The sequence below is a fragment of the Hyperolius riggenbachi genome, chromosome 8 (assembly GCF_040937935.1).
Source record: "Hyperolius riggenbachi isolate aHypRig1 chromosome 8, aHypRig1.pri, whole genome shotgun sequence".
Lineage (NCBI taxonomy): Eukaryota > Metazoa > Chordata > Amphibia > Anura > Hyperoliidae > Hyperolius > Hyperolius riggenbachi.
This window is the reverse complement of record NC_090653.1, coordinates 142,303,345-142,330,032: the sequence shown is the minus strand read 5'-3', so window position 1 is coordinate 142,330,032 and position 26,688 is coordinate 142,303,345. Positions and strand designations below refer to the sequence as shown.

Genomic DNA, 26,688 nt, shown 5'->3' with positions numbered 1-26,688 from the left:
CGCGTCACGGATGACGCGATCGCTCCGCCCATGCCCTTAAATGGACCGCCGCCTCTGTGGGTGAGGCCGTCCTGCAGGGCTCCACTTCCCCGCCGCCCCTGTGTAGTGGGCGGTCGGGAAGTGGTTAAGGGCACAATGAATAAGCCCCAATTATTAGATCAACTAAAGGGAAAATTTAACTACCAACAGCAGGTCTGGTGCTATAATTACGTTCTGTCTTCTCTCCCAAGCACTTATCAATTGTTTGTGAGCTAGGACTGCATTGCCACTGTCTAGATCCAACTCTTCCTAGCTTCTAAATACAAAAGGTAAGTGATACAAGCATGTTTGTGTGCATAAATATGAACTATTGATGTGCCCATCAAGATGGAGCTTAATCCTGCAGGCAACATTGTGGGGAACAAATGCTGTACAGACATATCACTTAGATATATATATTATATTATTATTATATTATTTTCTCCCCATGCGTGGGGATGATGGCACAATGCATTATGGAGGAGCTTTTGGTGGGAAGGGGAACAGTAATCTTGGGGGCTACAGTCCTTTAAAGATTCAGCATGCAGCATCATTAAATGAGTTTGGGGCCACGTGTACAGACAATGGATGCTTGACCTCTAACAGTAGCTAGTTCCATTGTGTGCAAGATTCTAGTCTGCAGGAACTAGGACCACCAGAGTATCACTTAATTTAGACAGAAGTGATGCAGTCCCAGCAGAATGACAAGTGTCAAAAAAAGAGCTGGGTACACCCAATACGGTAAAAATTAAAAATAGATTTCCTGTTGGGTAAGACAATCAGGGTAGTGCTGCATTCACACCACTAGCCCTGCTCTCTGTATTTACAATTGTTCTTTAAGATGCTATTTAGTAAAGCTGAGAAACACTGCTAGAGCATGATTGCGTGGATTAAAATAATGTCATTAAACAGCTGTCTGTGCATGTTATAGTTAACAGCATGTTAAACACTGCACTGCAAAGAAAGTTTTGTAAATGCAATTCATTGCTATATGTCACTTGACGGCATCAAAAATAGACAGAAGTGTAATAAAGTGCGTCAAAAGAGACTCTCGTGATTTTGTTGAAATAACACTGAATTTATCGCAATATAATTGTTACACTTAAACTATCTTGTTCCCCTAATGCACAGAGCAAAGTGAATATATCTCACTTTTTTTTTCTTACACATTGTGTAGCCTAACCATTTGTTGTATACATTATTCTTTTAATTAACACATTGTCAAGTCTTATTCTAGAAGTCTGAATGTATATTGTCATTTTTTTCCACATTTCTATACAAGTCAAGGACTGGAAAGTTGACAAGTGGAAAGGAGTTGAACAATGTCAACTTTAAACTACTTATCTATAGCCTAATGCTCAGAACAATTTGTATCCTCAGTGATTTCATTTTGGATGCTGGAAAAAATTTGAAAAGGTTATGCGAAGCAATAGGAGTAAGCTCAAGAGTGTTTTAATCCGACTTGTATTAAATATTAAGGAATCAAGCAATGTCTTGCTGAGTGGTGCAGTGAATGAGCTAGCAGGCTCCTATAATCCATAGTGTCATTAATGTCAAGCACTAAATATACAGATTATACATTAATATTTTACATAATAATTAGGTTTACTATTTGCTTCTTATATTTGCTCAATTCATCTATTTTTTTTTAAATGCTGGAGGGACTTTTTGCCATTAAGGGGAACATACTGAAAAAAAAAGAGAATTCAATATGTAGCAATATTCTAATGTTGGTTGAAAAATGACTTGCTCTAAGTACCGTTGTGTTTTAATGCATCATACCAGCAGTTTATTGTAACCGGCTGCTAGTCGTTTTTTCTCCTGCCTTTGCAATGCAGCGGCAAGTTAAGCTCATAAAATTGTTTCTCTGCAAGAATGTCATCATTTTATTGCTGTTTCCAAGGGTATTCTCGTGTGAACTTATAAAATGCTTGATAAAAATTCCACTTATTTTAACATTGATTTTTGTAGCTGCGTACAGCTCACTAATCTGAACTTATTAAACATTTTAAAGGCAATTCAACAGCCACTTTAAGTTTGAACAATTTATAAAAAAACAACAACAACAACTCAGGTATAAGAAAAAAAAAGGACATATTCCCTCTCACCCCCACTGTAGACTGACCTTAAAAAGATCAGCTCTAGAGAGCACAGTTTGACCTAATTCTACAAACTTTTCTATTGTGTATGTGTGTTTTTTTTTTTTTTTGTTTTGTTTTTTTTTAGATGAGAGAGATGCTTCTTTTCTTTTCTACTAAATACCTTTTCAGCACCTCACAAGTAAAAACACTTAAAACAATCTCAAATCTAACCCTTTTCAAACTACTTTCTGGATCACCCATGTTCGCTTAGCACTTCATTTTTCCAATGTGTGCAGGGGTGGAATAAAAACACGTGGTCGATCTAGTGAGGGCAGCAATGGCGGGGATCCCAAGGGTTTCTACCTGGCAGTAGAGGGTGACCCAGCATTAAGGGTAGGGGACGGGGCTGGCACCAACTTGTGCTGTAGCTCTGCCCTTACTGCCTATGCACCAGCATAATTGTGCGGTGCATCATGGTGTTGGGAGGGAGATCAAAGTGTCAGACATTGCTTGCAGGATGACATACATCACTAGGAGCATTCCAGAGGAGGGGATTCAAGAAGAGAGAGGACAAAAAATGTATTCAATGTTTTTTGTGTTGTATAATAAGATATAAGATCCTCTATAGGACATTATTACAATTACAAAGATCAGCAGCAATCCATTTCTTAAGTCACCCTAGGGGTGAGCCTTGAGAGGTAATCATGCCATTCAGAGCATATTGGCTATACAGTGGCCTAGCTGACAATGAGGTAGAAAAGTCACAGGTTTCCTTTACCTCCAAAAGCCTATACCTTTGGCTAGCCATATTGTGAGCAGCAGGGTTGAAAGAACAGCAGGACCGCTGCTATGAAAATCCCTGTCATGGCAGAAACTAATATCCGCAAACATGACGTAGATTTCCAATAGCTTGGCCTCGATGTGGTTGTTAAAAGATAACTGTATTTTCTGATATGTTCTTCAGCTAAAATCTTTTTTTCCTTCTTTGTTATTAGGAAGTTGCGCTATTATTATGTAAACTGTGCTAGAGAACTGTTAGAAAGAAATGAGTGACGGGAAGAAAAACGGATTAGTGAAGATGCAGTTCCATACCGATTTGTAGCTGACATTCTACAAATATTATTGCTCCTATGATAGAGATCAAATTAGTCTAGCATTACATGCTTTCTGGTTCATACCTTTGTGAGCCTAAGACTACAGGTTATTAAATAGACATTAACTTCATTTTTATTACTTAATCTTTCACAGTGAGCTTTACACAAAATGTGAGATAGACTAATCTCTACAGTTAAATGTAAATGTGTAAAGTAGAAATTGTTGATAAATGTAAAACACAAGTTTTTTTGTTATAGTTGAATAAAGTATCTGGGAAAATAATAAGAAAATAGTAGTTGATGACATGTGTAGGTTTAAGTTGATATGAAGTCTTTACAGTAGATTGACAGACCATCATCTGTTCAGAAATTAGCAATTCAGATACATAAAGACCGTTGAAAGTATTATTTTCAACCTAGGTGGCTTTAATAGGAAAACTTGCTAAGACTGATATTTCCAGTGTAGAAAAAGTGAATACTTTAAAGATAAATTGTATGTATGTGTTGTATGGTATGTATGTAAAAAGGTTACTATAAGAGCTTGTAACACAAGATCTCTGATACAACGAAAGCTGGGGGAGATCAAAGATGAGATGGCAAGACTAAACACTGGCATCCTGAGAATTATTGAAGGAGAAATCAATGATGCTTGGAAAAATTAAGGGCTAAAGAAGAAGAGGAAAACAGATAGACAGCATATGTGAAGCTATGAACATGCCTATGCAACAGCTGAAAGAAGCAGTGATTTACAGACACATCTGGTGTACAAAAGTACATGGTCATGAAGACTTGGGGACTGATTCACAAAGCGGTGCAAAGTGTTTGCACGCGAGTGAAAACCCCTTTATCACGACTAAACTCAGTTTAGGCATGATAAGAAGAAACTCGCGCGAATTTTCCGCGCGCAAAGTGTTGCGCGCGCAAGCAGCACCCGGCACTTCGCGCGAAGCTCCCATTAAGCCCTATGGGACTTTGCGTGCGCGCGTTCGCGTTCGCTGTAGCTTCGCGCGAGTTAGAGCACAAAGTGGTGATAACTTTGCTAGTGCAAAGGTTTTCACGCCTAAAGTCTTTTAGGCGTGATAACTGAGTTATCACCGCTTTGTGAATCGAGCCCTTAGAGTTAACATATGAGGAGGAAACAGGTTGTTAGGAAACAGGTTTGATGGAATAACAGTTAATGTACCCCTGAACTGGTTATTTATAAAAGTAAGTACTATTTTATCTATGGTGCTGTGACATATGTCACAGCACCATCCTCCACCTCCAGCACCCCCTGTGGCCCCCGCTCTGCTCAGCTATAATATTTGACTGAGCAGAGAATCGATTATGGTGCGGGGAAGAAGTGACAGTACTTCCTCTTCTCTGCCTGTCCTTAGTTCTGCTCCCTCTCCACCCACCACTTTAGTTCCCAATATAGTATAACTGCACACAGCATGCAGGAGAGCTAATTGAGGTCAAAATGATAGTGTACTAATAGCTGTATTAGTACGAATCAGCTGATTTTGGTGTGAGGGGTAATTAGCAGCAATGCTATGCTGCGCGTAGCGGTAATTCAGGGCTCTTCCAGACCCTGAATTACATCTCCCTCCGAGGGGGAATAGTATTTAAAGCCGCCTCGGAGTTTAGCGGCAGCAGTGAGATCCGTCATTTAGCTCTCACCACGCCGAACTGAGCGGCGCCAAATTAATATGCACCCATATTAGTACACCATCGATCTGACCTCAAAAACCACAATGCTGCACATGTCACAGCTCTCCTGCGCTCTGTGTGCTGTAATACATATCTGGAAGTCTAGGCGGTGAATGGAGGGGGTGGAACTAAGGACGGGCAGAGAGGGGGTAGAACTGTCAATACCTTCCAGCCCATAATTGATGGCTGAGCAGAGTGGGTGACACGAGGAGGATGGTGCTGTGACATATGTCACCACCGCAAAGAAAAGTAATAAAATTATGTTGATCTTCAAAATAGTTCAGGGGTAAAATAGATTTTACTAAATAATAAAACAGCCCCAGCACTTGAAATGGACAATTTGGGCATGAGCGGCACCAGGGAAATTTCAGCACCTCTATTGGTGCCCATATTGAATTAGGAAAATACTGGCTACAGCCAGAAATTTTAGCTCAGGGGGTGCCCAGTAAAGATAATGGAAGAGTTCCGCTATTATGTAGTAGAACTTTGCAGCGGTGGCATACTGGGAGCTAAACATACAGTTTAGCCAAACTCTGGAGGAAAATAGTGGAATGGGGTGGCCATGCTGGGAGCAGTAGTTCACTGGAGTTTGGTTACACTGAAGCTGAACTCTGGTGTAAAATAGCACTGATTAGGGATGTCTAGTGTTAATAGTAGGTGGGGGTGGTTATTGTTAGGAGTAGAGATGGGCCGAACATCAAATTTAAGATTCGCAAACGGCGAACGTTAATTTCCGCAAAAGTTTGCGAACAGACGAGGCAAATCTGGCGAATCTCCATAGACTTCAATGGACAGGCAAATTCTTAAACCTACAGGGATTGTTTCTGGCCACAAAAGTGATGAAAAAGTTGTTTCAATGGCACTAACACCTGGACGGGGGCATGCCGGAGGGGGATCCATGGCAAAACTCCCACCAAAGATTACGTAGTCTACGCAGAGCCATGTTTCAATCTCTAAAGGGCAGAAATCCCATTGCTTTTCTAAATTGGTGGAATAAAGTGCTTTAATACATCCGGTGTGTACATGTCGATAAGGTAGTGTAAGGGTTACGCCCACTTCACACTGACAGATGAAATGCAGTGTTTAACGCACCGCAGTCCGCAAACAACTGCAAAGACCTTAAGTGATTATGTCAGGTGAGCATTTCTTTGTTTTTACTAGTTGACTAGTTGACAAATGTTTGACTAGTTGACAAATGTTAGTCCTCTGGGCGGCAACATTTGTGCAGTGGTGTGTAATGGCCGCCATGATTGTGCACACAATCGTGGGAGTGCAGTCAATCGCAGTTTTCCAGTCTCTATGGCCAGGCTGAGGTAGTTCAATGACAGTTAAGTGACCAAAAAAAACACTGATTCTGCACTGAGGCCTTATACAGGGGGCAGTTGTGGATACTAGATGCCAGTAGTGGAGTGGAAAGTTATGGTCGGTGCACTACTAGGACCAGCAACCTGTCTCCATCAGCTAACTTGTGCACTGGCCACAGAAGAGCAATACAATAGCAAGAAATACAATGTATCAGCCCTAAGAAAGGCTTAGCTGTTCAGGACAATGTGGTAGCAGCAAGAATCTGCACTGAGGACACAGAACACAGGCCTACCTAACTCTCTCCCTGTCACAACACACTGTCCCTCATCTGCCTAGCACAGAAGCCAAACACAGACTACAAAATGGCTTCTGTGCTAGCTTTGTGATAGGTGGGGGCGGTCCAGGTGGGAAGGATAGCTGATTGTGCTTGCTGAGAGTGAGGTAAGGGGTCCAACTTTAGCTCAATGATGATGTTTAGGGGCGGCGCAAACACGTCATGTATTCGCCTGAGACGAACACCCCTTGTTCGCTGCAAAAAATTCACTGGGCGAATAGTTTGGCCCATCTCTAGTTAGGAGTAGGTGGGGGTGATTAGTACTAGGCATAGTACACCCTCCCCGGGTTTGTACAGAGGGTGTAAAATTACAGATATTGTATTATTGTGGATAATAGAATATTGGAAAATTACCTGTATTCTATTGAAGCACATAATAGAATATTGTTAAAATTACCAATATTGGGGTACCAAATTAGCGCCTTTTTACCATGTGCCTTTTTTGTACAGACTCCCTACCACTGGCCTACAAAATTTGTAAAAGACTTGCCAGATTGCATTTAGTGTTCTCAAAAAAATGGGCTACATTGGATTGTTAGTTTGTCTTTTTTACGCATCAGTTTGTAACACCAATTACTACATGAAAATATTTATTTATTTATATATTGTGTGTAGCACAGAGGTCTCAGGTAGGGATGGTCATAGTCAGCCAACTTCGCTACACTGGAACTTTTTTTACGCAATTACGCTTCGCCAAACTACGGCTTCGAAATCAAATATTCGCTTTGTATGCATTTCATAGACTACGCGTTAAAATATGCAATTATGTTATGTCCTCATGTGGAAAATTTTCCGCATCAACTCGGGAACTCTTCTATGCGTACATTCCCCTTCCCGATGCGTAATTTTGTACTCATGCAATCGTACATTGAAAAATGCACGCGATTAACACATTTGTAATTTACTTCACAAGACACATGTTAACTATGCGTAGCGGGCATAAAATATGCATAGCGGTACTTCGCCACGTGTAAATGCATAAGTGTCGTTTTGAAACTTTGCCTACAAACTACGATGCGTAGATGCGAACTACGACGCGTAAATTAGCACTGGCATAGTTTCTACTCATCCCTGGTCTCAGGTTATTGCAAGGAACATTGGACCAAATATATTTCAGAAACCACTGTCACAGACTATTCATTCATATGATAGTAAAACAGACTATAATATTTTCTTTTTGATCATGCTTGCAGCTGACTAGTCCGAGCTACTCTTTTTTTTACGATTCTAATAAAATCTATGTATTTGAACTAATTGCAGAAGAACATTATATTTTCCAACTTCCTAATGGTGTAATTCAACTCTCTGTTGAAATCATTGTTCTCCGGCAAAAAAACATTATTAAAATATATCTTGATGACCCTTCCTGCTTGGTGTTCATTACATTGGAGTCATACTCTACTGAGATTTCACATGCAGAAGAATCTTGATGGGTCTTGAGCTAATTTCACTGTGGTTGTTCTATGAAAGTTAATATGATCCATTCCAAGCTTCTATTACAAACTTCATTAACAAACCAATTACAATATTGATTAAAGTAATGTATATGGGTGTTTAGGCACATGTTTTAATATAAGATGTATAGTATTATCTATGTATATGACTTTTCTGCAGAGATTCAATACAGTTCCCTTATTCAAAAAGTCAGAATATATTAGACTTACATCTGCTGTAGTTACGGAGGTTTGTAACAGAATGTACGTTACTGACAAGCCAGCACTGCAAGACTGCAGAAATTCTCTTCCTATTATTAGTAATGCAAAAGAGCTCTGACTGCTATACAAAGCCCAGCTAGTGATATTCATAGTTTTATTGTGCTGAGTGAGTTAAGTATTTTAATATTAGTAGTCAAGTTATTCATTTAAATGATTTATGATTTACTGAACTGAGCTTACCAAAAAGCTTAAACAGCAAAACACTATAACTGAAGATATAAGTTATTTATTTTTCATCTTTTCCAACTTACCTTTAAGTTAATGTATTGTGTTTTTTTTTTATTTGTGTCACATTTTTAGGTTTAGTGCTAAAAATATAAAACATTTATGTATATTTATTTGTTTATTGCTTTTACGAATGCTTTGACTGACAAGCTTGGCAAGTACAAGAAAGACCTAGATTTGTTTCATTGCAGTAAAGACAAGCAACTTCAATTGGAAATAATGAAGTCCAAGTATCAGTCACCAAGCTTGAAGACCTTGCTCAAACATTAGAAGCAGGTTTGCTACCACGGTAAAGTGACTCTCTAAAGTGACATGATTACTGCTGCTTGGCCAACAAATGGATTTCCTCCGCTTTTCCACCTCCCAGCCCGACACTGCCTTTGTCCCATGTTATTGACCAGAGGCTCTTCTGCACCTCCAGTGCTCAGGAAAATGTAGAGGTGATAGTGTTGGAGACCTATGGTGGCACCTCTGGTGGCTTTAAAAATAAGGGGACTTCCAGATACTCTCTCCTCCTAGGTAAAATGTATCAGTGTAAATTTTCTGTTAGATCAGGCAAATTGTCGATGTCTCATGATGCAGATTACTTACCGGGTTTATCATTTGGCACCACTACACTAGCGTCACTAGCTAAGTGCGGTAGTTGCAATCCGCACCTCCAGTACCAGACAGCAGGGGGTGCAACAAGCTCCTAGCTGAAAGAATACTTAGATCAGCACCAGCCTGATCTACATTTCCCTTGTGCTTGCTAAGCATAGCTTCAGCTCCTGCCATGCCGACTGCGGAGCTGAATAAGAGTACTGATAACAAAGTTATCAGTGGAGCGAGGAACTTCAGCACCCCCTGCAAGAGAAGAGTGAGCATGTCCAGCAGACCCCTCCTCAGGAATGCAGAGATGAGAAGAAACACAGACACGTAGCATCAGCAGGGGAGACAGAGTGACAGTGTTGTGTGAGTTGCTGCGTGTGTGTGCTGTATTGTGTGTGTTGTATGTCTGCACATGTAGGGAGTATCAGTGTATACAAGTATTGTGTGTGTGTGTGTGTGTGTGTGTGTGTGTGTGTGTGTGTGTGTGTGTGTGTGTGTGTGTGTGTGTGTGTGTGTGTGTGTGTGTGTGTAGGAAAAGGGTATGTGTGCCCACTGCCTATGTGTGTAAATGTATGGTGGAGTATGTGTGCCTAGCTATGTGATGTGTATGATAGCAGGCACACATACTCCATACATGTACACACACAGGCACACATACTTATTTCCATACACGCAAACCATACTTTTATACACTGTATATGTACTTTAGTTGTGTATAGAGAGAGATGATGTTTCCCCCAGCATAAATTTTATGGGGCCCTTCCCTCCTCCTTTGTGTCCAGTGTAGCAGCCCTCCACCCCATAGCAAAAATTGCCAGTAAACCTATGGTGACCAGACCTCTTTACCTGTGACAGGTCCCGGATCCAGGTTCCCCTGTTCCAGGCTAAAATTTGTCCCAGCCGGGGGGACTCTGTGTGGCCACATGCTCCACTTCCTGTCCACCTCCGATCCACCCGCTCAGTGTACAGTGTAACCAGGAAGAAAAACGCACAGCAAAGCTTTAAAATGCATGAAGTGTAAAAGGGCCCTTACAGTCGCAGTCCCTGTGTTTTGGGAGGAAGCTCAGGGCACTGCTTTAGAGTTACATTATCACATTACAGTTAGTGCCGCCTAAGTCATGTAATGGCCACACCCATTCTGACCACAGTGTGCTTTGCACGCTGCACTCACTTTTTCCTTTTTTTGGGGGGGGGGGTCAGTAAATTATCTGCACGGGGTGTCAAATACCCCAGCTACGCCACTGCACCACTAGATACTTCAATGTACTTCTACAGAAATTTTATCTAATATTGATAGTAACACTGCCAGTGCTTGCTTTGTACTGCTTGATGAAATACAAAACTTTGCAGGCACAGCTCATGCACAGTTCTTGTCCATGCCCCCCATACTTCTGTTGTGTTGTTTAGAAAATAACTTTCCAGACAGGTGTTACCCGGACCAAATGCTGGTAAGTTATTGATTTTTTCTTATGCTGCACTTTTTCCATAGCTTACCTCTACCCAAACTAGCACTACCCTATTGTTCAAAAATACTTTGTAAAAACTTTTTTGATAATATCTTTGACAACACCTCCTTTGGTTCCACTATATTAACACCATTGTCCCCCTTGTCCCCCAGTAAGCCCCTCTGCCACTACACTCCCCCAGCAATATACGCCCCCATCCCCCATTTACCCCCTCATATAAGCACCTAGACCACTTCTTACCACTATTACTGCACAATAATACACAACAACGAAGAATGCACTGTCATTACTTATTTTATGTATTTGGTTCTAATACACACCAATCTTTGCCTTTGTCTCCAGTTGTGTGCTCCTATAATCTATAGCCTGCGGAAGCAGGTCTAAGCCTGTGAAACCCGTTGCAACCCCCCTGGAGTATACCAATAAATATATTTTTCTTGAATAGACAGTTTCTTGTGTCTGCTTGCTGGAGGTAAGTCCACCACTGCCTCCTAAGCATTTTTAAACATTTTAATATCTGATTTTATCCTTTTGGCACCTCTGTTCTTCTCTACGTTATAATTTATATCCACCCTTGGTGGAGGGAGATACCCCTTTTTATCCTGTCTACAGAGAGCGACTTCTTAATCCCGAGTGAGGACAGGATAATCTCCTCACCTGTCTATACAGTGGTTGCCTGGAGGTAACCCTGGTTTGTGAGTATAATCTTGTACTCTTTTCTATAAATCCATTTTGTCAATACCTACTATACTATATTGGGCTCTCGGTTTCTCTCTTTTACATATTTCCAGACCAGTGTTTAAACCAAAAAAAAAATTGAAAAAGTTTGTTATTTTTTAACAGATTTTATGTGGATGCAATATTTTTTATTGAATCTAATGTCTAATATAATATGGAATAGATGCATAAACTGTAAAACTTCCTGTATAGAATTACGAATCTCTGCCAATTGTAGAAACACATTTGAACTGCATATTTAGTTGTCTGGCTTAAAGCAAAATTTGAACTGAAAATTAAAAGTCGTAGTTTACTCATCAATCTCTTTCTCCTCTGTTCTCTCTTAAAATTCTCTGTCCGCCATTTTAATAAAGGTGATGACCCCTTAACAGCTTCTGGGTCAGCACACTGTTAAACTGTAATATTGCCCACTTGAGCCATAGGGAAATATGAACATTACCTCACACATCATTTATCCTTTTACTTATAACTGACAGCAACTCATATCATGAGCATAGCAATCACCCCTGCAACCCCTGTCATCGCAAGGGATTTTGGGGGCCCCTAAACCTCCCTCTCCTTGACGGCAAGTGCAGCCAATTAGCAAAGAAACCTCCCCATTCACTCACGAAAATCATATGCACAAGCATGTGTAATTTTTTTCTGCTTCCAGAGGCTGCTTCACAGCAGAACACTCTCTGGCCTCTGCTACCATTCACCAGCTCCCAATCCTGTGGGGTTTGGGGACAAAGGGGGCCTCATGCTATCATTTTTGCAGGGGAGGGACATATTAAGTCTAGTCACGCCCCTGACTGATATATAATTGACAGCAACTGATATATTTCAGTTTTGACAAAATGGTGAGCTTCTGAGAGAAACTGATGGTGAAGTCAGTATGTAAAATAAATTTGCATCAAGTGTTTATTTTAAATAATTTTACTAAGTAAAGTAGAAATCAACTTGTAAAAAAGATAAGTATTTTGTTTGTAATATTTGTGTAAATTTTAGCCACATAGCACATGCCCAATTTGATTTTACAGGAATATACCTTATTCAACAGTGATGAGGGAAAATGCCAACATTCTTTTCGCGTTCATTTTCACAAAAATAAGTTAGAAATTCGATTTTCGAGCAAAAATTCCATCGAAAAGAAGTTTTGTTATTTTTTGCATTTGCACAAATTTTGGAGGGTAAAAATAGTCACAGTAAATTTTTTGTTTTTCAGGTTTTCATTGTAAAATATAGAAAAATATACATTGTCTGTGTTTTGGGGGTAAAAATACTGTTTTCGCATTTTTGCGAAAATGCAAAAATTCAAACACCTTTTCAATGAAGATTTTCTCGAAACGAAAATAGGATTTTCCATGTGAAATTTGACTTTGGTGAAAATTTGCAAGCAACACTGTTATTCAGAATTGAAGTAGCAGTAGTGGATCCATAAAGCCTATATATAATATTACCTTTTTTCTCTGCTTTGTCTGAAGACTTGCCTCCTAGAGGGGAGTAGGTAGTGTCTGTGGATTCTTCTCCTCTGCTTCCTTTGCTGATGCCATTCTCATAAAGCTCACTCTCCACCGGTTGAAGTTGCCAAGTTAAACCAAACAAGTGAACTGCTATAGAACAAGAACACAAATTAATCCCAACTGCACTAAAAAGCATTGAACAGATACAATAGCAAACATGCATTGTATATCAAATCTCCATCTTTATCCCCTAACTCCTATTTTGCATCCTCCATGCTTTGTAAAACTGGCACTGCGAGTGCCAAAACAAGACTTTTCAATAGGCAGCTGGAGACTGATCATTTACGCAGATAGTTGTAAAGAGCTTCTTTTTTTATGCAAACATATCTCAGAAAAAGGGCTAATTATTGTTATATCATTTTGCATAATCCCTTATTTAAAAACAAATACACCATGTAATGGTATTAGTTTTCAACTGATTCCTATGTTATTCGTATAATTAATTTTCCAAAAATGGTTACCAATTTAAGTTAATGAATGATTAAACAAAGAAACTGATATCTTATGCTGCACAACCTGTCCTTTAACCATTTCACTCTTATGGCCCAGTTTAATAAGCTTTGGTTTTTTGTGAATGCTTGGTAGGTATGTGTTACACATTCATAGTTTATATGATCTGTTCGGTTGAGAAAATGCATAGTGCAAATGACTGTGCATACTATGGATGATCAATGAGATTCAAATATTTCAGAGTTCATACAGGGTTATGTAAATTTTGATGCAAATATATTCAGTTTGAAAATGGACCAATTAATTTAAACCATGGTGGGACTTGATTGGTCCATTTTCAAGCTGCATATATTTGCATAAAAATTTACATAATCCTACATGAAACTTGGAAATATTTGCCTCTTATTGACCATCCCTAATAAATATGCAGGTGCCAGCCCAGCTCACAAAGGGGATGTAAGATTATTGATGTTAGGGCTGGTTCACATGGACGTCTGCTGACCTTTTGCTTGGCGCCGTGTTCAAACACCGCCAGGGAGGTTAAGTGTAAGGCTTGGTGGTGTATTCTCCACAGTCAGCATGCAACGCATGAGCTGGCGTGGAGGAGGTACACACACCAGCACCAGGAAACAGGCTATCCCTAGTATAGTGGAGGGGAGGACTGACTCCAATAGGAGATTGTGGCGCACAGAGCTGGTGCAGATCTGACAGCCACAAACAATGCTTTCGATATAACGTCTCAGCGCAAAGTAGCGCTGAGCGCACAAATCAGAACTGAGGAGATCAGGACAGGTAGACAGAATGAACGCTTGCTAGCTAGCGGCTACTTAGCGACAGCAAGCGTCCAAAACCAGACAGACTGGAATGAGGCAGCCAATGCGTTGCGGCGATGGCGTGCCTCACAAAGACAGGACAGGATAGTCAGAAAATAGCAGGATCGAGATAGATGAACGTAACACAGATAAATATACAATAAGTATGTTTTCCTAGCGTATTACAATTACAGCTATCAATGAAACTATTTGTAACGTCTGACTAACATATGTATATATCGGCAATGAACTGATATATGACATAAGCAGGAACGCTGACTAGGAATGGAGTAACACAGGGAACAGGACTCAGAAGGATTCGCTATCTCTTCGCAGAGATGAACGCAATCCACAAACAGTAACAAAACAGGATTCAGAAGGATTCGTTATCTCTTCGCAGAGATGAACGCAATCCACAAACAGGACCAGGAACAGGATAACTAGCTCAGCACGGGTGTTCACGGTACGCGCAAACTACCAAAACGTGCTGGAAAACTGACTAACTGAACACAGGAAATAAACAGTTCGTGTACGTATATATCAGCAACACTGATATATCAACGTAACACAAATACAAGGAAAATAATAAACGTGCTGGTATGCATATATATTGGCAATGAACCAATATATGATGCAAAGACCAGCAAAGTATCTTTAACAAGAAACACGATCGGGGGCTAAAGCGACAGCAAGACAGGCTTAAGCTGAAGCTATGAAAACCCAAGGAAACCCTGCAGGAAGCAGATCTTTATACTGAGGTCATCCAATGGGAGCAGACATGCAGATTCCCACACAGGTGAATGATAATCAGTCACAAGCTGACAGCAGGGAAAGACAGACAAAGCTATGCAACTTGCATGGAAATAGATCAGAACTGCCTGAGCTGCAGCACTAATACTTCCAGTAATAGCTGCTGCAGCAGCGATCATTACAGTACCCCCGCCTTTAAAAGTGGATTCCAGACGCTTTTCAAAACTGAAATTTCCAACAAAACAGTCTGACTGATAATTCATGATGACCGGGACAGCCCGGCAAGACCGAATTCCAGAATCAGTCCCCACAAGACTGGACCCATCAGAACCAGAACCTACAGAACCATGCCCATCAGTACTACAAGCCCCAGTGTGACACCCATCAGAACCATGATTTCCAGAAGAAAGCCCTCCGAAACTCCCTGAGCGATACCCACCGCCTTCCAGGAACAGTTCAGAAACGCCAAAGCCTTTGCAATGCCCACCGGTACTGTCTTTACCAACACAAAACCCACTGTTGAACCAGTCCAAGGCACCAGGACAAGTTTTCTCAGAGACCTCCCAGAACACCTTGAAGCTCCAAAGAGATCCCCATAGGTCAGAATGCCCCTTAGGCTCACATGGAGAACTATCAAGAACCCCTATGGAACCTAGGGCAATTCCCGAGTCAGGGCCACAAGGACAAACATCAATATCAGGGCTTTCAGGGACCAGAACCATCTCTGGGCATGCAGGCAGACTGGCAATATCAGAACGTGTTCCCACTAAGGAAGCATCAGAGCACGCTAACACCTTAGACACACTTGGGCATTCTGGCACACAAAGAACATCTGGGCACACCGGCACAAGAGAAACCTCTGGGCATGTCAAGGAACTGTGAGCCTCAGGGTCAGCCAAGACAGGACCAAAACCAGGACTGGCCAAAAAAAAATCATCATGACTAAACTTCGCAACTACTGGACTTTTACACGAGAATGCTGGATCAGACTTAGATGTCGCTGATTCCAGCAAAGTCAGTAACAAATCAGATTCAGGGGCACTAACAAGACAGGACAAATCTTCTGATGTATGCACTGAACCAGACAGGGACTCCACAACTACCTCTGGACTGGACAGAGACTCATTTAATACACTGGATTGGAGCTCATGAGGCGCTGCAGAACAAGTCAGTATTGCAGCAGCCCCCACTGGACTAGGCAAAACTGAGGAATTCCCTGGACAGGAAGGGAACTCTGGAACCTCTGCCACAGCGGCCAGAGAACCAGAATCTTTCAGGATACAGGGCTGGGTTTCAGGAACACTCATCAGACCGGACTGAAATTCTGAGATTTCTATTATTTTGACCAGAGAATCAGAATTATCCATGTTACAGGGCAAGACTTCTGAAACATTCAGAGGACAGGGCTGGAGTTCCTCGGCTGTTACAACACTGGAGAGGGACTCAACATTGGTTAAATCAGACTGTGTACAGGGCAAGGTATCTGACACACTTGCTGACGAGGACAATATTTCAATGGCTTCTGCTTTGCTGGGCAGAAATTCATCAAGTTTTATTAGAGCAGACTTTAATTCCAAAACAGCTGCTAGACAAGTGAATATTACTGCAACACCAACTGAGGTAAGCAGTGCTTCAGCCTCCTCTGCTAGAGGGTTTAAAGTATCCAAAGTACTGGGTGAAGCATAAGACTCTGCGACCACAGCTTCACTGGACAGGATCACTGAACAGTCCATATTGCAGGGCAAAACCATGGAAGCACCTGCTGGACAGCATAATGATTCTGTGACCTGAGTTTCATTGGAGAGATCTACTGCACAATTCATGGTACAGGGCAAATTTATTGGAAAATTTTCTGAACAAGGTAATAATTCTGCGATTTCAGGTTCACATAGCAGATGCTCTGAGCTATTCACGAAACTAGAGCGAGGTGTAGAAACAGGAAGATCAAGACACAATGTTTGCGCATCTGAATCACCATTCATTTGTAAAATTGGAAAATTCAGATGCCATGGTTCTGAGTTTACTAGACAGGATTGCTGGGACTCGGAAACTGATGCAGTGCACCCACTGGCATCTGCTGGATCAGACAGGAGTTGAACTTTATTAACACAGGTAATTTCTGCAGAAGTGTTTGCAGAGACAGGCAAGATTTTTCTGGTGTCTGTTTCACTAAACAAAGAGTCATGAGTACTGGCTAGACTGGACTCGGAAGTCAGCAGGACCTCTGGATTCTCTGCTGAGAAATTTGCGCAGGGCAAGGTTAAGAATGTATCAGTGGCTTCTGTTTTACTGGGAAGTAACACTGAGTTATCCCTGGTACAGGGTGGAATTGCAGGAACTTCAATTTCACACAAAAAGAGCTCCGAATCACCTGCTGAATCAGCCAAAGGTGCTGAAGCAGGCGGGTCAGAACGCCAAATTTGCGAATTCGGAGTCACATAAAAATCATCCAAAATCAGTTCCCACACATCAATCAAGGGAGCCACACGGTCATACCTACACACACCAGCCTCTATTAGGTTATAGGCTGACTTAATGCATGCTTTCAATACCATTTCACTTGTTGCACTGTAAAATTGACAAAATGAACTTGAATCATTCTTCCATTCACAGACCAGGGCTTCCATCTCTCCCCTCTCGAATGGAGGATCCCATGCATACTTAACAGCGAAACATTTAGGCTGATCACAGTCTGCAGATATGATTGTGGCAGACACATGTATAGGGTTAATTAGCAGGTGATTGGCAGATTCCTTATTCTTAAGAATTTCCAATACCTGTAGCAAGTGTTGAACTGTAGTGTATGCAAACTTCCCTTGGTTCACAAATAAGTTGATTTGTTCAATACTCTGTAATATCTCATCATAATCATACTCAGATAATTCTTTTAAACAAAAATCTTTATTTTCCCTAGCCAGGGAGGAAAGTTCATTAGTAGTTTCATAAGTCCATTTAACTCCCCTGAAAGACAATTGCATTTCATTATCTGTTAATGGCAGAATCTCATTATAGGTCTCAGTCGCTAAGGATAATGATTCTGCAGATTGGACACGTTTCTTAGAACGTTTGCGTTTTGCCTTTGACCTTGCGGTTTTTGGTGATTTATTCAAAGCTGCAGGAAAATTATCAGTAACACTTTCTGCTTGCTGCTCATTCTTGCAAGCAATTGAAGGAGCAGCTGATTGGCCTGCTGCTAGGAGTTCATTAAGAGGAAAAGGCAATGGATCTATGCGCAACCAGTTATGGATCACAAACGCTAGAAATTCCAGCGGTCTATCTTTCAAATCGGAATGATTGAGAACATCAAATGCCCACTGGAATAATTCCCCTTTAAACAAAATATAACTTAGTTGGAGTGCCCAGGTTGAAACAGGAGTCGCTTGGAGATCAGGATTGGTCAGGAACCTGGCACATTCAGAGAAAAACTCATTTTCTGTTTCAGAGCTAAGTTCTTCAAATTTCTTAAAGGAACAGGAACCATAATTAACAGTGTCATACTTTCTGGGAATCCCCCCCACAATGGGGATTGGTAATGGGGTTTTCATAATGTAAGGCTTGGTGGTGTATTCTCCACAGTCAGCATGCAACGCATGAGCTGGCGTGGAGGAGGTACACACACCAGCACCAGGAAACAGGCTATCCCTAGTATAGTGGAGGGGAGGACTGACTCCAATAGGAGATTGTGGCGCACAGAGCTGGTGCAGATCTGACAGCCACAAACAATGCTTTCGATATAACGTCTCAGCGCAAAGTAGCGCTGAGCGCACAAATCAGAACTGAGGAGATCAGGACAGGTAGACAGAATGAACGCTTGCTAGCTAGCGGCTACTTAGCGACAGCAAGCGTCCAAAACCAGACAGACTGGAATGAGGCAGCCAATGCGTTGCGGCGATGGCGTGCCTCACAAAGACAGGACAGGATAGTCAGAAAATAGCAGGATCGAGATAGATGAACGTAACACAGATAAATATACAATAAGTATGTTTTCCTAGCGTATTACAATTACAGCTATCAATGAAACTATTTGTAACGTCTGACTAACATATGTATATATCGGCAATGAACCGATATATGACATAAGCAGGAACGCTGACTAGGAATGGAGTAACACAGGGAACAGGACTCAGAAGGATTCGCTATCTCTTCGCAGAGATGAACGCAATCCACAAACAGTAACAAAACAGGATTCAGAAGGATTCGTTATCTCTTCGCAGAGATGAACGCAATCCACAAACAGGACCAGGAACAGGATAACTAGCTCAGCACGGGTGTTCACGGTACGCGCAAACTACCAAAACGTGCTGGAAAACTGACTAACTGAACACAGGAAATAAACAGTTCGTGTACGTATATATCAGCAACACTGATATATCAACGTAACACAAATACAAGGAAAATAATAAACGTGCTGGTATGCATATATATTGGCAATGAACCAATATATGATGCAAAGACCAGCAAAGTATCTTTAACAAGAAACACGATCGGGGGCTAAAGCGACAGCAAGACAGGCTTAAGCTGAAGCTATGAAAACCCAAGGAAACCCTGCAGGAAGCAGATCTTTATACTGAGGTCATCCAATGGGAGCAGACATGCAGATTCCCACACAGGTGAATGATAATCAGTCACAAGCTGACAGCAGGGAAAGACAGACAAAGCTATGCAACTTGCATGGAAATAGATCAGAACTGCCTGAGCTGCAGCACTAATACTTCCAGTAATAGCTGCTGCAGCAGCGATCATTACATTAAGGTAGCAAAAGCCTGGCATTGATTGACTCTGGATACTGGTACATTATGGGGTAGAGGGGAAGGCTCTACCTCACTTCCTTACAAGTCACTCTTTCATTACTTAATGTCATGCAGGCTAGGTGGATCAGTGGAGGTGCAAGGTTTGCTGGGTTTCTTCCTAAACACCAGTTGGCATGTCTGGTAGTGATGGTCAAGTAGATGCAAATAACTTTGAGTTGATGTAAATGTTTGTACATTTTTATGCACATTTATGCAGCTCGAAAATGAACCAATCAAATCCTGCTGAGGTCAAATTTGATTCGGTCCATTTTTCAAATTTGCATAAATTTGCATCAACTTGAATTTATTTGCATCTATTTGACCACTAATGTCTGGTCATCAAGTAAGTTAAGAGGAGATATATACACTGAAAATCTTGAAAATCTGGTCATCTTTTGTAGTGATGTTTGAAAAGGTGGTTGAAATAGATAGAAGAACATCAGTGGATGCATCTTGTTGTGGCCTCAATTCCATCCCTGGATGGGTGATGCACAACTTTATAGTCTCGGTTTCACTAGGAATCTTATTGGAATTGATTACACCCATCACTCTGTGCAGTTTTGTATGTTAAATGAGTTTTTATGTACCTTCTGATGTTTTTATGTACCTTTTTATGTACCTTCTCATGTTTTTAGCCACTAATAAAACTAATAAAATTTACTTAGCATTATTAACTTATTTAGGGGGATTTAAAGTGTACACAAGGTGGTTTTTAAAGTATAAAAAATGGACACAGAGGCATGTTCCCATCTGAAGGACATGCCTCTTTCTGCCCTCTGCTCTGCTGTAAGCCTCCCTCTGTGCCGCCCCCCCCCCCAGCAGCTTGTCGGCAGACTAATGGTTGAAAGGGTGTCGCTTGCAGGAGAGGAACTCCTGTGTAAAGCCCCTTCCCCGCCTTTAAGATCCTCTCACTGGCTCTTCTCTGCCTGTTCTCCAACTCTCCCACACCCCTTCCATGCCAATCATTGCTCTGTGCTCTCAGAGGAGAGCACAGAGCTGTGTTTGCAGCGGTAGTGACCCCAAAGGTCACAGAATTGACAGTGCTGTAATACAGCGCATAGGCGCGTCGGGTGAGGTGATAATGGACACTACCTGATCCTTAAACTTACCCTCCAACCTCCCTAGGATCAGGTAGCTAGTTTTCTTTTTACTTTTTTGACCACCTCAGGTTCTCTTTAAACATTTATGCTGCGCGGATGTGAGCGTCACATCCACAGCGGCAGCTGCTAGAGCCACAGGGATGCGCTAGTCACGTCCCTGCAGTTGGGGGGGGGGGGGGTTTGCAGGTGATTGGGCAGGCAGATGCCCACAATCACGCTGCTGCTGGAAGCAGGGGAGATTGGCTGCAGGGGAAAAAAGTCCCCTGTGCCAATCCGTACATTTATGCCGAGAATAAACACTGTTTTAGTTCAAAAATGGTGTTTAAACTTTATTGGAGCTACTGTGATTTCCGCCGGTTTCCATCAGCGATTGTTAAATTTATGAATGGGAACAAAGCTCCCATTCATTAATCTCCCCGCCAGCACTGTGATTGCAGGCTTTCAATAGGATTTTTGCTCAGCGGGGACATCTTGTGGCCAAACAGTAAAATACACCTACTGACTTTAGGGGGAAAAAAAATAATATCTATGTCAAGAGGGCATATCATTATTAAATATTGAGCTAAAAATTAGTGATGAATGTAAAACTTAAAAAATGCACCTTTATTTCCAAATAAAATATTGTCACCATACATTATACTAGGGATATTATTTTAACGTTACAATAACCGGGACAAATGGCTAAATAAAATGTGTGGATTTTAATTATGGTAGCATGAATTATTTTAAAACTATAATGGCTGAAAACTGAAAATGATTTTTTTCCATTTATCTTATTATTCCCATTATAATGCATTTAGAATACAATAATTCTTAGCATAAAATAATTCTTAGCATAATGTACTACCCAAAGAAAGACTAATTAGTGGCTGAAAAAACAAGGTATAGATCATTTTGTTGTAATAAGTAGTGATAAAGTTATTGGGGAATGAATGGGAGGAGCACTGAAATGTGAAAATTCCTCTCGTCCATAAGTGAAAAATACCCGCGGGCTGAAATGGTTTATACATGCTGGCAATTTAAGGTTAAAATGATCAGTTATGTTGATCAGTTCAGGCATCATGCTGTGGAGAATGAAATGTAATTAACAGCATTGTCCTCCCCCTTTCTTCATTGCTTGATCAGAACATGCTGGAAGTTCCTTTTAAAAATCGACTGCTAGTTCTCTATTGTAATATATTTTAAATAAAACAGGGCACACTATGCATATGTCCTTTTAACTACACATACAGCAGCATGTAAAATTATAGGCTTAAAAATCACTGTTAACAAGAAATCTTGAATACCAAATTCAATGTGAACTTTCAGACATCAGACACTGTTAACACTGGATGTGTCAGAGACAGAGAGTACAATTTTCTCCCTTGCATTAAATTTAAATTATTCCTACCTGAATATACTATTACCAACAATAGCTTATTAATTAGCAGCAATGTGTATCAGACTCCTACACCGTGATAAATGATTAGAGAAAAATGGGCCAAAGTTGTCAAAATGCTGGATAGAGATGTTCAAAACATATTAAAAAATAAGAGGAAGGCCTTGTTAAAACTTGGAGAAAATAGTTTTCTATAACATTATAACAGGTTTATTTTTAGATGTCCCACTTTTTGGCTGAGTCTCATGTGCGGGGGAAGAATTGCACTGGATACGATATAAAACATAATCTTCCTTAATATAGATCTGATTAAATACACACAGACTAGGTTTTACATGGAAATAAATACCACATTCTGCTCTCAGTCAGACAGTGACCCTTTCAGTCTATACAAAATAACAAATCTGTCTAGTGGCTGAATAGTGTACTGGTTCAGGGCTCTGCTTTTGACACAAGCAACCTGGGTTTGAAACTCAGCTCTTCTTGTTCAGTAAGCCATTATCTATTCAGTAAGGAGACCTTGGGCAAGACTCCCTAACACTTCTACCGCCTACTGAGCGTGCCTTAGTGGCTGCTGTTTGGGTGCTGTGAGTCCAACAGGAGAAAAGATCAATATAAATGTTCTGTATCTTGTCTATGAAATATATATATATATATATATATATATATATATATATATATATATATATATATATATACACAGTGGAGGAAATCATTATTTGACCCCTCACTGATTTTGTAAGTTTGTTCAATGACAAAGAAATGAAAAGTCTCAGAACAGTATCATTTCAATGGTAGGTTTATTTTAACAGTGGCAGATAGCACATCAAAAGGAAAATCGAAAAAATAACCTTAAATAAAAGATAGCAACTGATTTGAATGTCATTGAGTGAAATAAGTTTTTGAACCCTCTAACAATAAAAGACTTAATACTTAGTGGTAAAACCCTTGTTTGCAAGCACAGAGGTCAAACGTTTCTTGTAATTGATGACCAAGTTTGCACACATTTTAGGAGGAATGTTGGTCCACTCCTCTTTGCAAATCATCTCTAAATCCCTAAGGTTTCGAGGCTGTCTCTCAGTTGTCCAGCATGGTGGCGTAGTGGTTAGCATTCTTGCCTTGCAGCGCTGGGTTCCTGGATTGAAGTCCAGCTAGAGCAATATCTGCACATAGTTTGTATGATCTCCCCATGTTGACATGGGTTTCCTCCATGTACTTGCTTCCCCCATGTGTCGGCCTGGGTTTCCTCTGGGCACTCCGACTCTTGTTTCTGCTCACATCCCACTCCAGTTTTCTCCCACATCCCAAAATAATACAGATATGCTAACTGGCTTTCCCCTAAATTGGCCCTAGACTACAATACATGCTGTTCAGTGGAGATGGTCAATGGGGTTTCAAATTATTCTTTCATGTTTGCAGATTGCCATCACTTGGCTAGGTGACTGTGTATGAGTGGGTACAGGTTTAGAAATTAGTTGTTGGTGTTTCTGGGGATGACCTCAAGTAATAATACATATTAATGAAACTAAATGTTCTTGGCTTCTATGTCACCTGTGTTTTTTTAGGTAATTTGTTATGTTTGGTACACTATAAACACTATGAAGCTTGTGCAATAATGTGGTCTAGAAGCATAAACATGCTCCATGTTCTCAAGGACAGAGTAAAGCTCACAAGTCACGTACAGTATTCTGTAACATCCATTCATTATATACCCTTTGGTGTCTAGGTTTGTAATTATGGTGACTTTATGTGAACCAAAAGCCTGATGTGTTGAAAAAAACTAAAGACATTATTTTGATATTACAAGTGTGTAAGAAGTTCTCATCAAGTAAAATGGCACATAACGGAACTGCAACATTTGTGTTATTTGCTATATGCTATTTACATTTCAACCATCTGGATGGTATTATCTTTTTTTTTTTTGTGTTTATATTTCAACCATCCTCTGGCTGGCAATATATATATATATATATATATATATACACACAGTGTGTATATATATATATATATATATATATATATTGCCAGCCAGAGGATGGTTGAAATATAAACACAAAAAAAAAAAAGATAATACCATCCAGATGGTTGAAATGTAAATAGCATATAGCAAATAACACAAATGTTGCAGTTCCGTTATGTGCCATTTTACTTGATGAGAACTTCTTACACACTTGTAATATCAAAATAATGTCTTTAGTTTTTTTCAACACATCAGGCTTTTGGTTCACATAAAGTCACCATAATTACAAACCTAGACACCAAAGGGTATATAATGAATGGATGTTACAGAATACTGTACGTGACTTGTGAGCTTTACTCTGTCCTTGAGAACATGGAGCATGTTTATGCTTCTAGACCACATTATTGCACAAGCTTCATAGTGTTTATAGTGTACCAAACATAACAAATTACCTAAAAAAACACAGGTGACATAGAAGCCAAGAACATTTAGTTTCATTAATATGTATTATTACTTGAGGTCATCCCCAGAAACACCAACAACTAATTTCTAAACCTGTACCCACTCATACACAGTCACCTAGCCAAGTGATGGCAATCTGCAAACATGAAAGAATAATTTGAAACCCCATTGACCATCTCCACTGAACAGCATGTATTGTAGTCTAGGGCCAATTTAGGGGAAAGCCAGTTAGCATATCTGTATTATTTTGGGATGTGGGAGAAAACTGGAGTGGGATGTGAGCAGAAACAAGAGTCGGAGTGCCCAGAGGAAACCCAGGCCGACACATGGGGGAAGCAAGTACATGGAGGAAACCCATGTCAACATGGGGAGATCATACAAACTATGTGCAGATATTGCTCTAGCTGGACTTCAATCCAGGAACCCAGCGCTGCAAGGCAAGAATGCTAACCACTACGCCACCATGCTGGACAACTGAAGTTGAACTGACAATAAACTTTTAATTCCTTTGAATGTGAATCCTGCTACTTCTTTTACTACTTTAAACCGTTTGACATTTTTTTATTTTCTAGCATGGAGAAGACAACCTCAGAACACGATGCTTGAGAGCAACATAGAGGCAGTTCCATATACAACGTACAGGCAATTTAATGTACAAAGCTGATGTCTAAATGTGAGAATGTTTCTTCAATGCCTGTTTCACGGAACACAATACAGAACTGAATTTTACTGGCAAATTCATTCACAGCACAAAAAGTGGATTCATAATAGTTATGAGCATAGCTTGAACTCTCTCGGTGCACACTCGTTAGCTGTAATGTGACAATGGTTCAGTTATAATCATTTATTTTAAGTGGTTTGTACTAAGTAAATTCTGTGCTCTATATATACAGTACAAGAACATTTGGAATCATGGATATAGTGGAAAGAAAGTACGAGCTATAATTATTCTTAGTCTAACGCCCACAGGGAGCTCCACAGATTCAAAATGTGAAGCAAGAGAACATTAAAATTTAAGAAACCCTTTTAGCTCATAGATAGTGATAAGATGAAGTTGAAAAATGGAATAAGCCCAAATGAAATGAAGATATTGATGAGTGATCTTTGGAAAGGAAACATACAGATTACCTCATAAAAATACTTTCATTAATGTGGTGAAGTACTTAAGAACACCCCACCAACAAGTTCTATAGATAAACATATCTGCTAATTAATAACATTCTATAAATTCTAACATAATGTCCATGGTTGTTATGATATTGAACGATAATGATTGTCATGGTTTCTTGTTTTCATGGTAGTATTTAAACTTGTGTGTCAGGATCCCAACATGTCTGGTCCCTTCCAGGTAAATAGGTATATAGGGTCATTTTTGACCCTTTACCTACTGTATTAAGAGTTAAGAATACATTAATACACTTTATTAGGGAATAAAAACAAAACTTCTTTCTTCTGTGTTACTTCTTGCTTCTAACTTTTGTCTTCCCCTTTAAATCTCAAAACTTGATTGAAGATGTTCTTTTGGCATCCAATACCTGCCGCTAGCCGCTGCTTACCCTCATCGCCTAACATCTGCCGTGACATGCCAGACTCTCCTGGAACTGCTGCCCCCCACCACTCTACGCCAATTTGGACCCACTGTGACTGCCACCTAGTGTTGGGCGAACAGTGTTCGCCACTGTTCGGGTTCTGCAGAACATCACCCTGTTCGGGTGATGTTCGAGTTCGGCCGAACACCTGATGGTGCTCGGCCAAACAGTTCGGCCGCATGGCCGAACTAAGAGCGCATGGCCGAACGTTCCCCGAACGTTCGGCTAGCGCTGTGATTGGCCGAACGGGTCACGTGGTTCGGACCCGAACGCGCTCTGATTGGCCGAACGGTCACGTGGTTCGGGTAAATAAATACCCGAACCACGTCATATCTCCGCCATTTCTCTGTGGGTTTAGCTTTGGGTAGGCAGGCAGGGTAGTTCGCTCTCCAGCCATGCTAGCCAGGGTCCCCCCCAGTCATTGTGTGTCGCTGCTGGGAACAGTAGTACACCGCTCGCTCAGCCACACTATATATAGCATTGTTTACTGCCACTGTGTACCTCGCTCAGCCACACTATATATAGCATTGTGTTTACTGCCACTCTGTGTACACGGCTCAGCCAGACTATATAGCATTGTGTGTACTGCCACTGTGTACCTCGCTCAGCCACGCTATATATAGCATTGTGTTTACTGCCACT

General features: G+C 40.7%; 1 protein-coding gene and 1 long non-coding RNA gene across 10 annotated transcripts in view; one reads left to right on the top strand and one right to left on the bottom strand.

The window, feature by feature from the left end:
• The window catches only part of TENM1 (teneurin transmembrane protein 1), a 1,180,670-nt gene that overhangs the window by 532,738 nt on the left and 621,244 nt on the right, over positions 1-26,688 (bottom strand). For 8 of the 9 annotated variants that reach the window (XM_068251163.1, XM_068251165.1, XM_068251162.1 and 5 more), the window contains one exon: positions 12,693-12,845. In XM_068251163.1, coding sequence (XP_068107264.1) covers positions 12,693-12,845 — 153 coding nt within the window. The remainder of the gene's footprint in view (positions 1-12,692; positions 12,846-26,688) is intronic. The other variant, XM_068251166.1, reaches the window with a different exon arrangement.
• The window catches only part of LOC137529146 (uncharacterized), a 204,838-nt gene that overhangs the window by 146,980 nt on the left and 31,170 nt on the right, over positions 1-26,688 (top strand). The window lies entirely within an intron of this gene.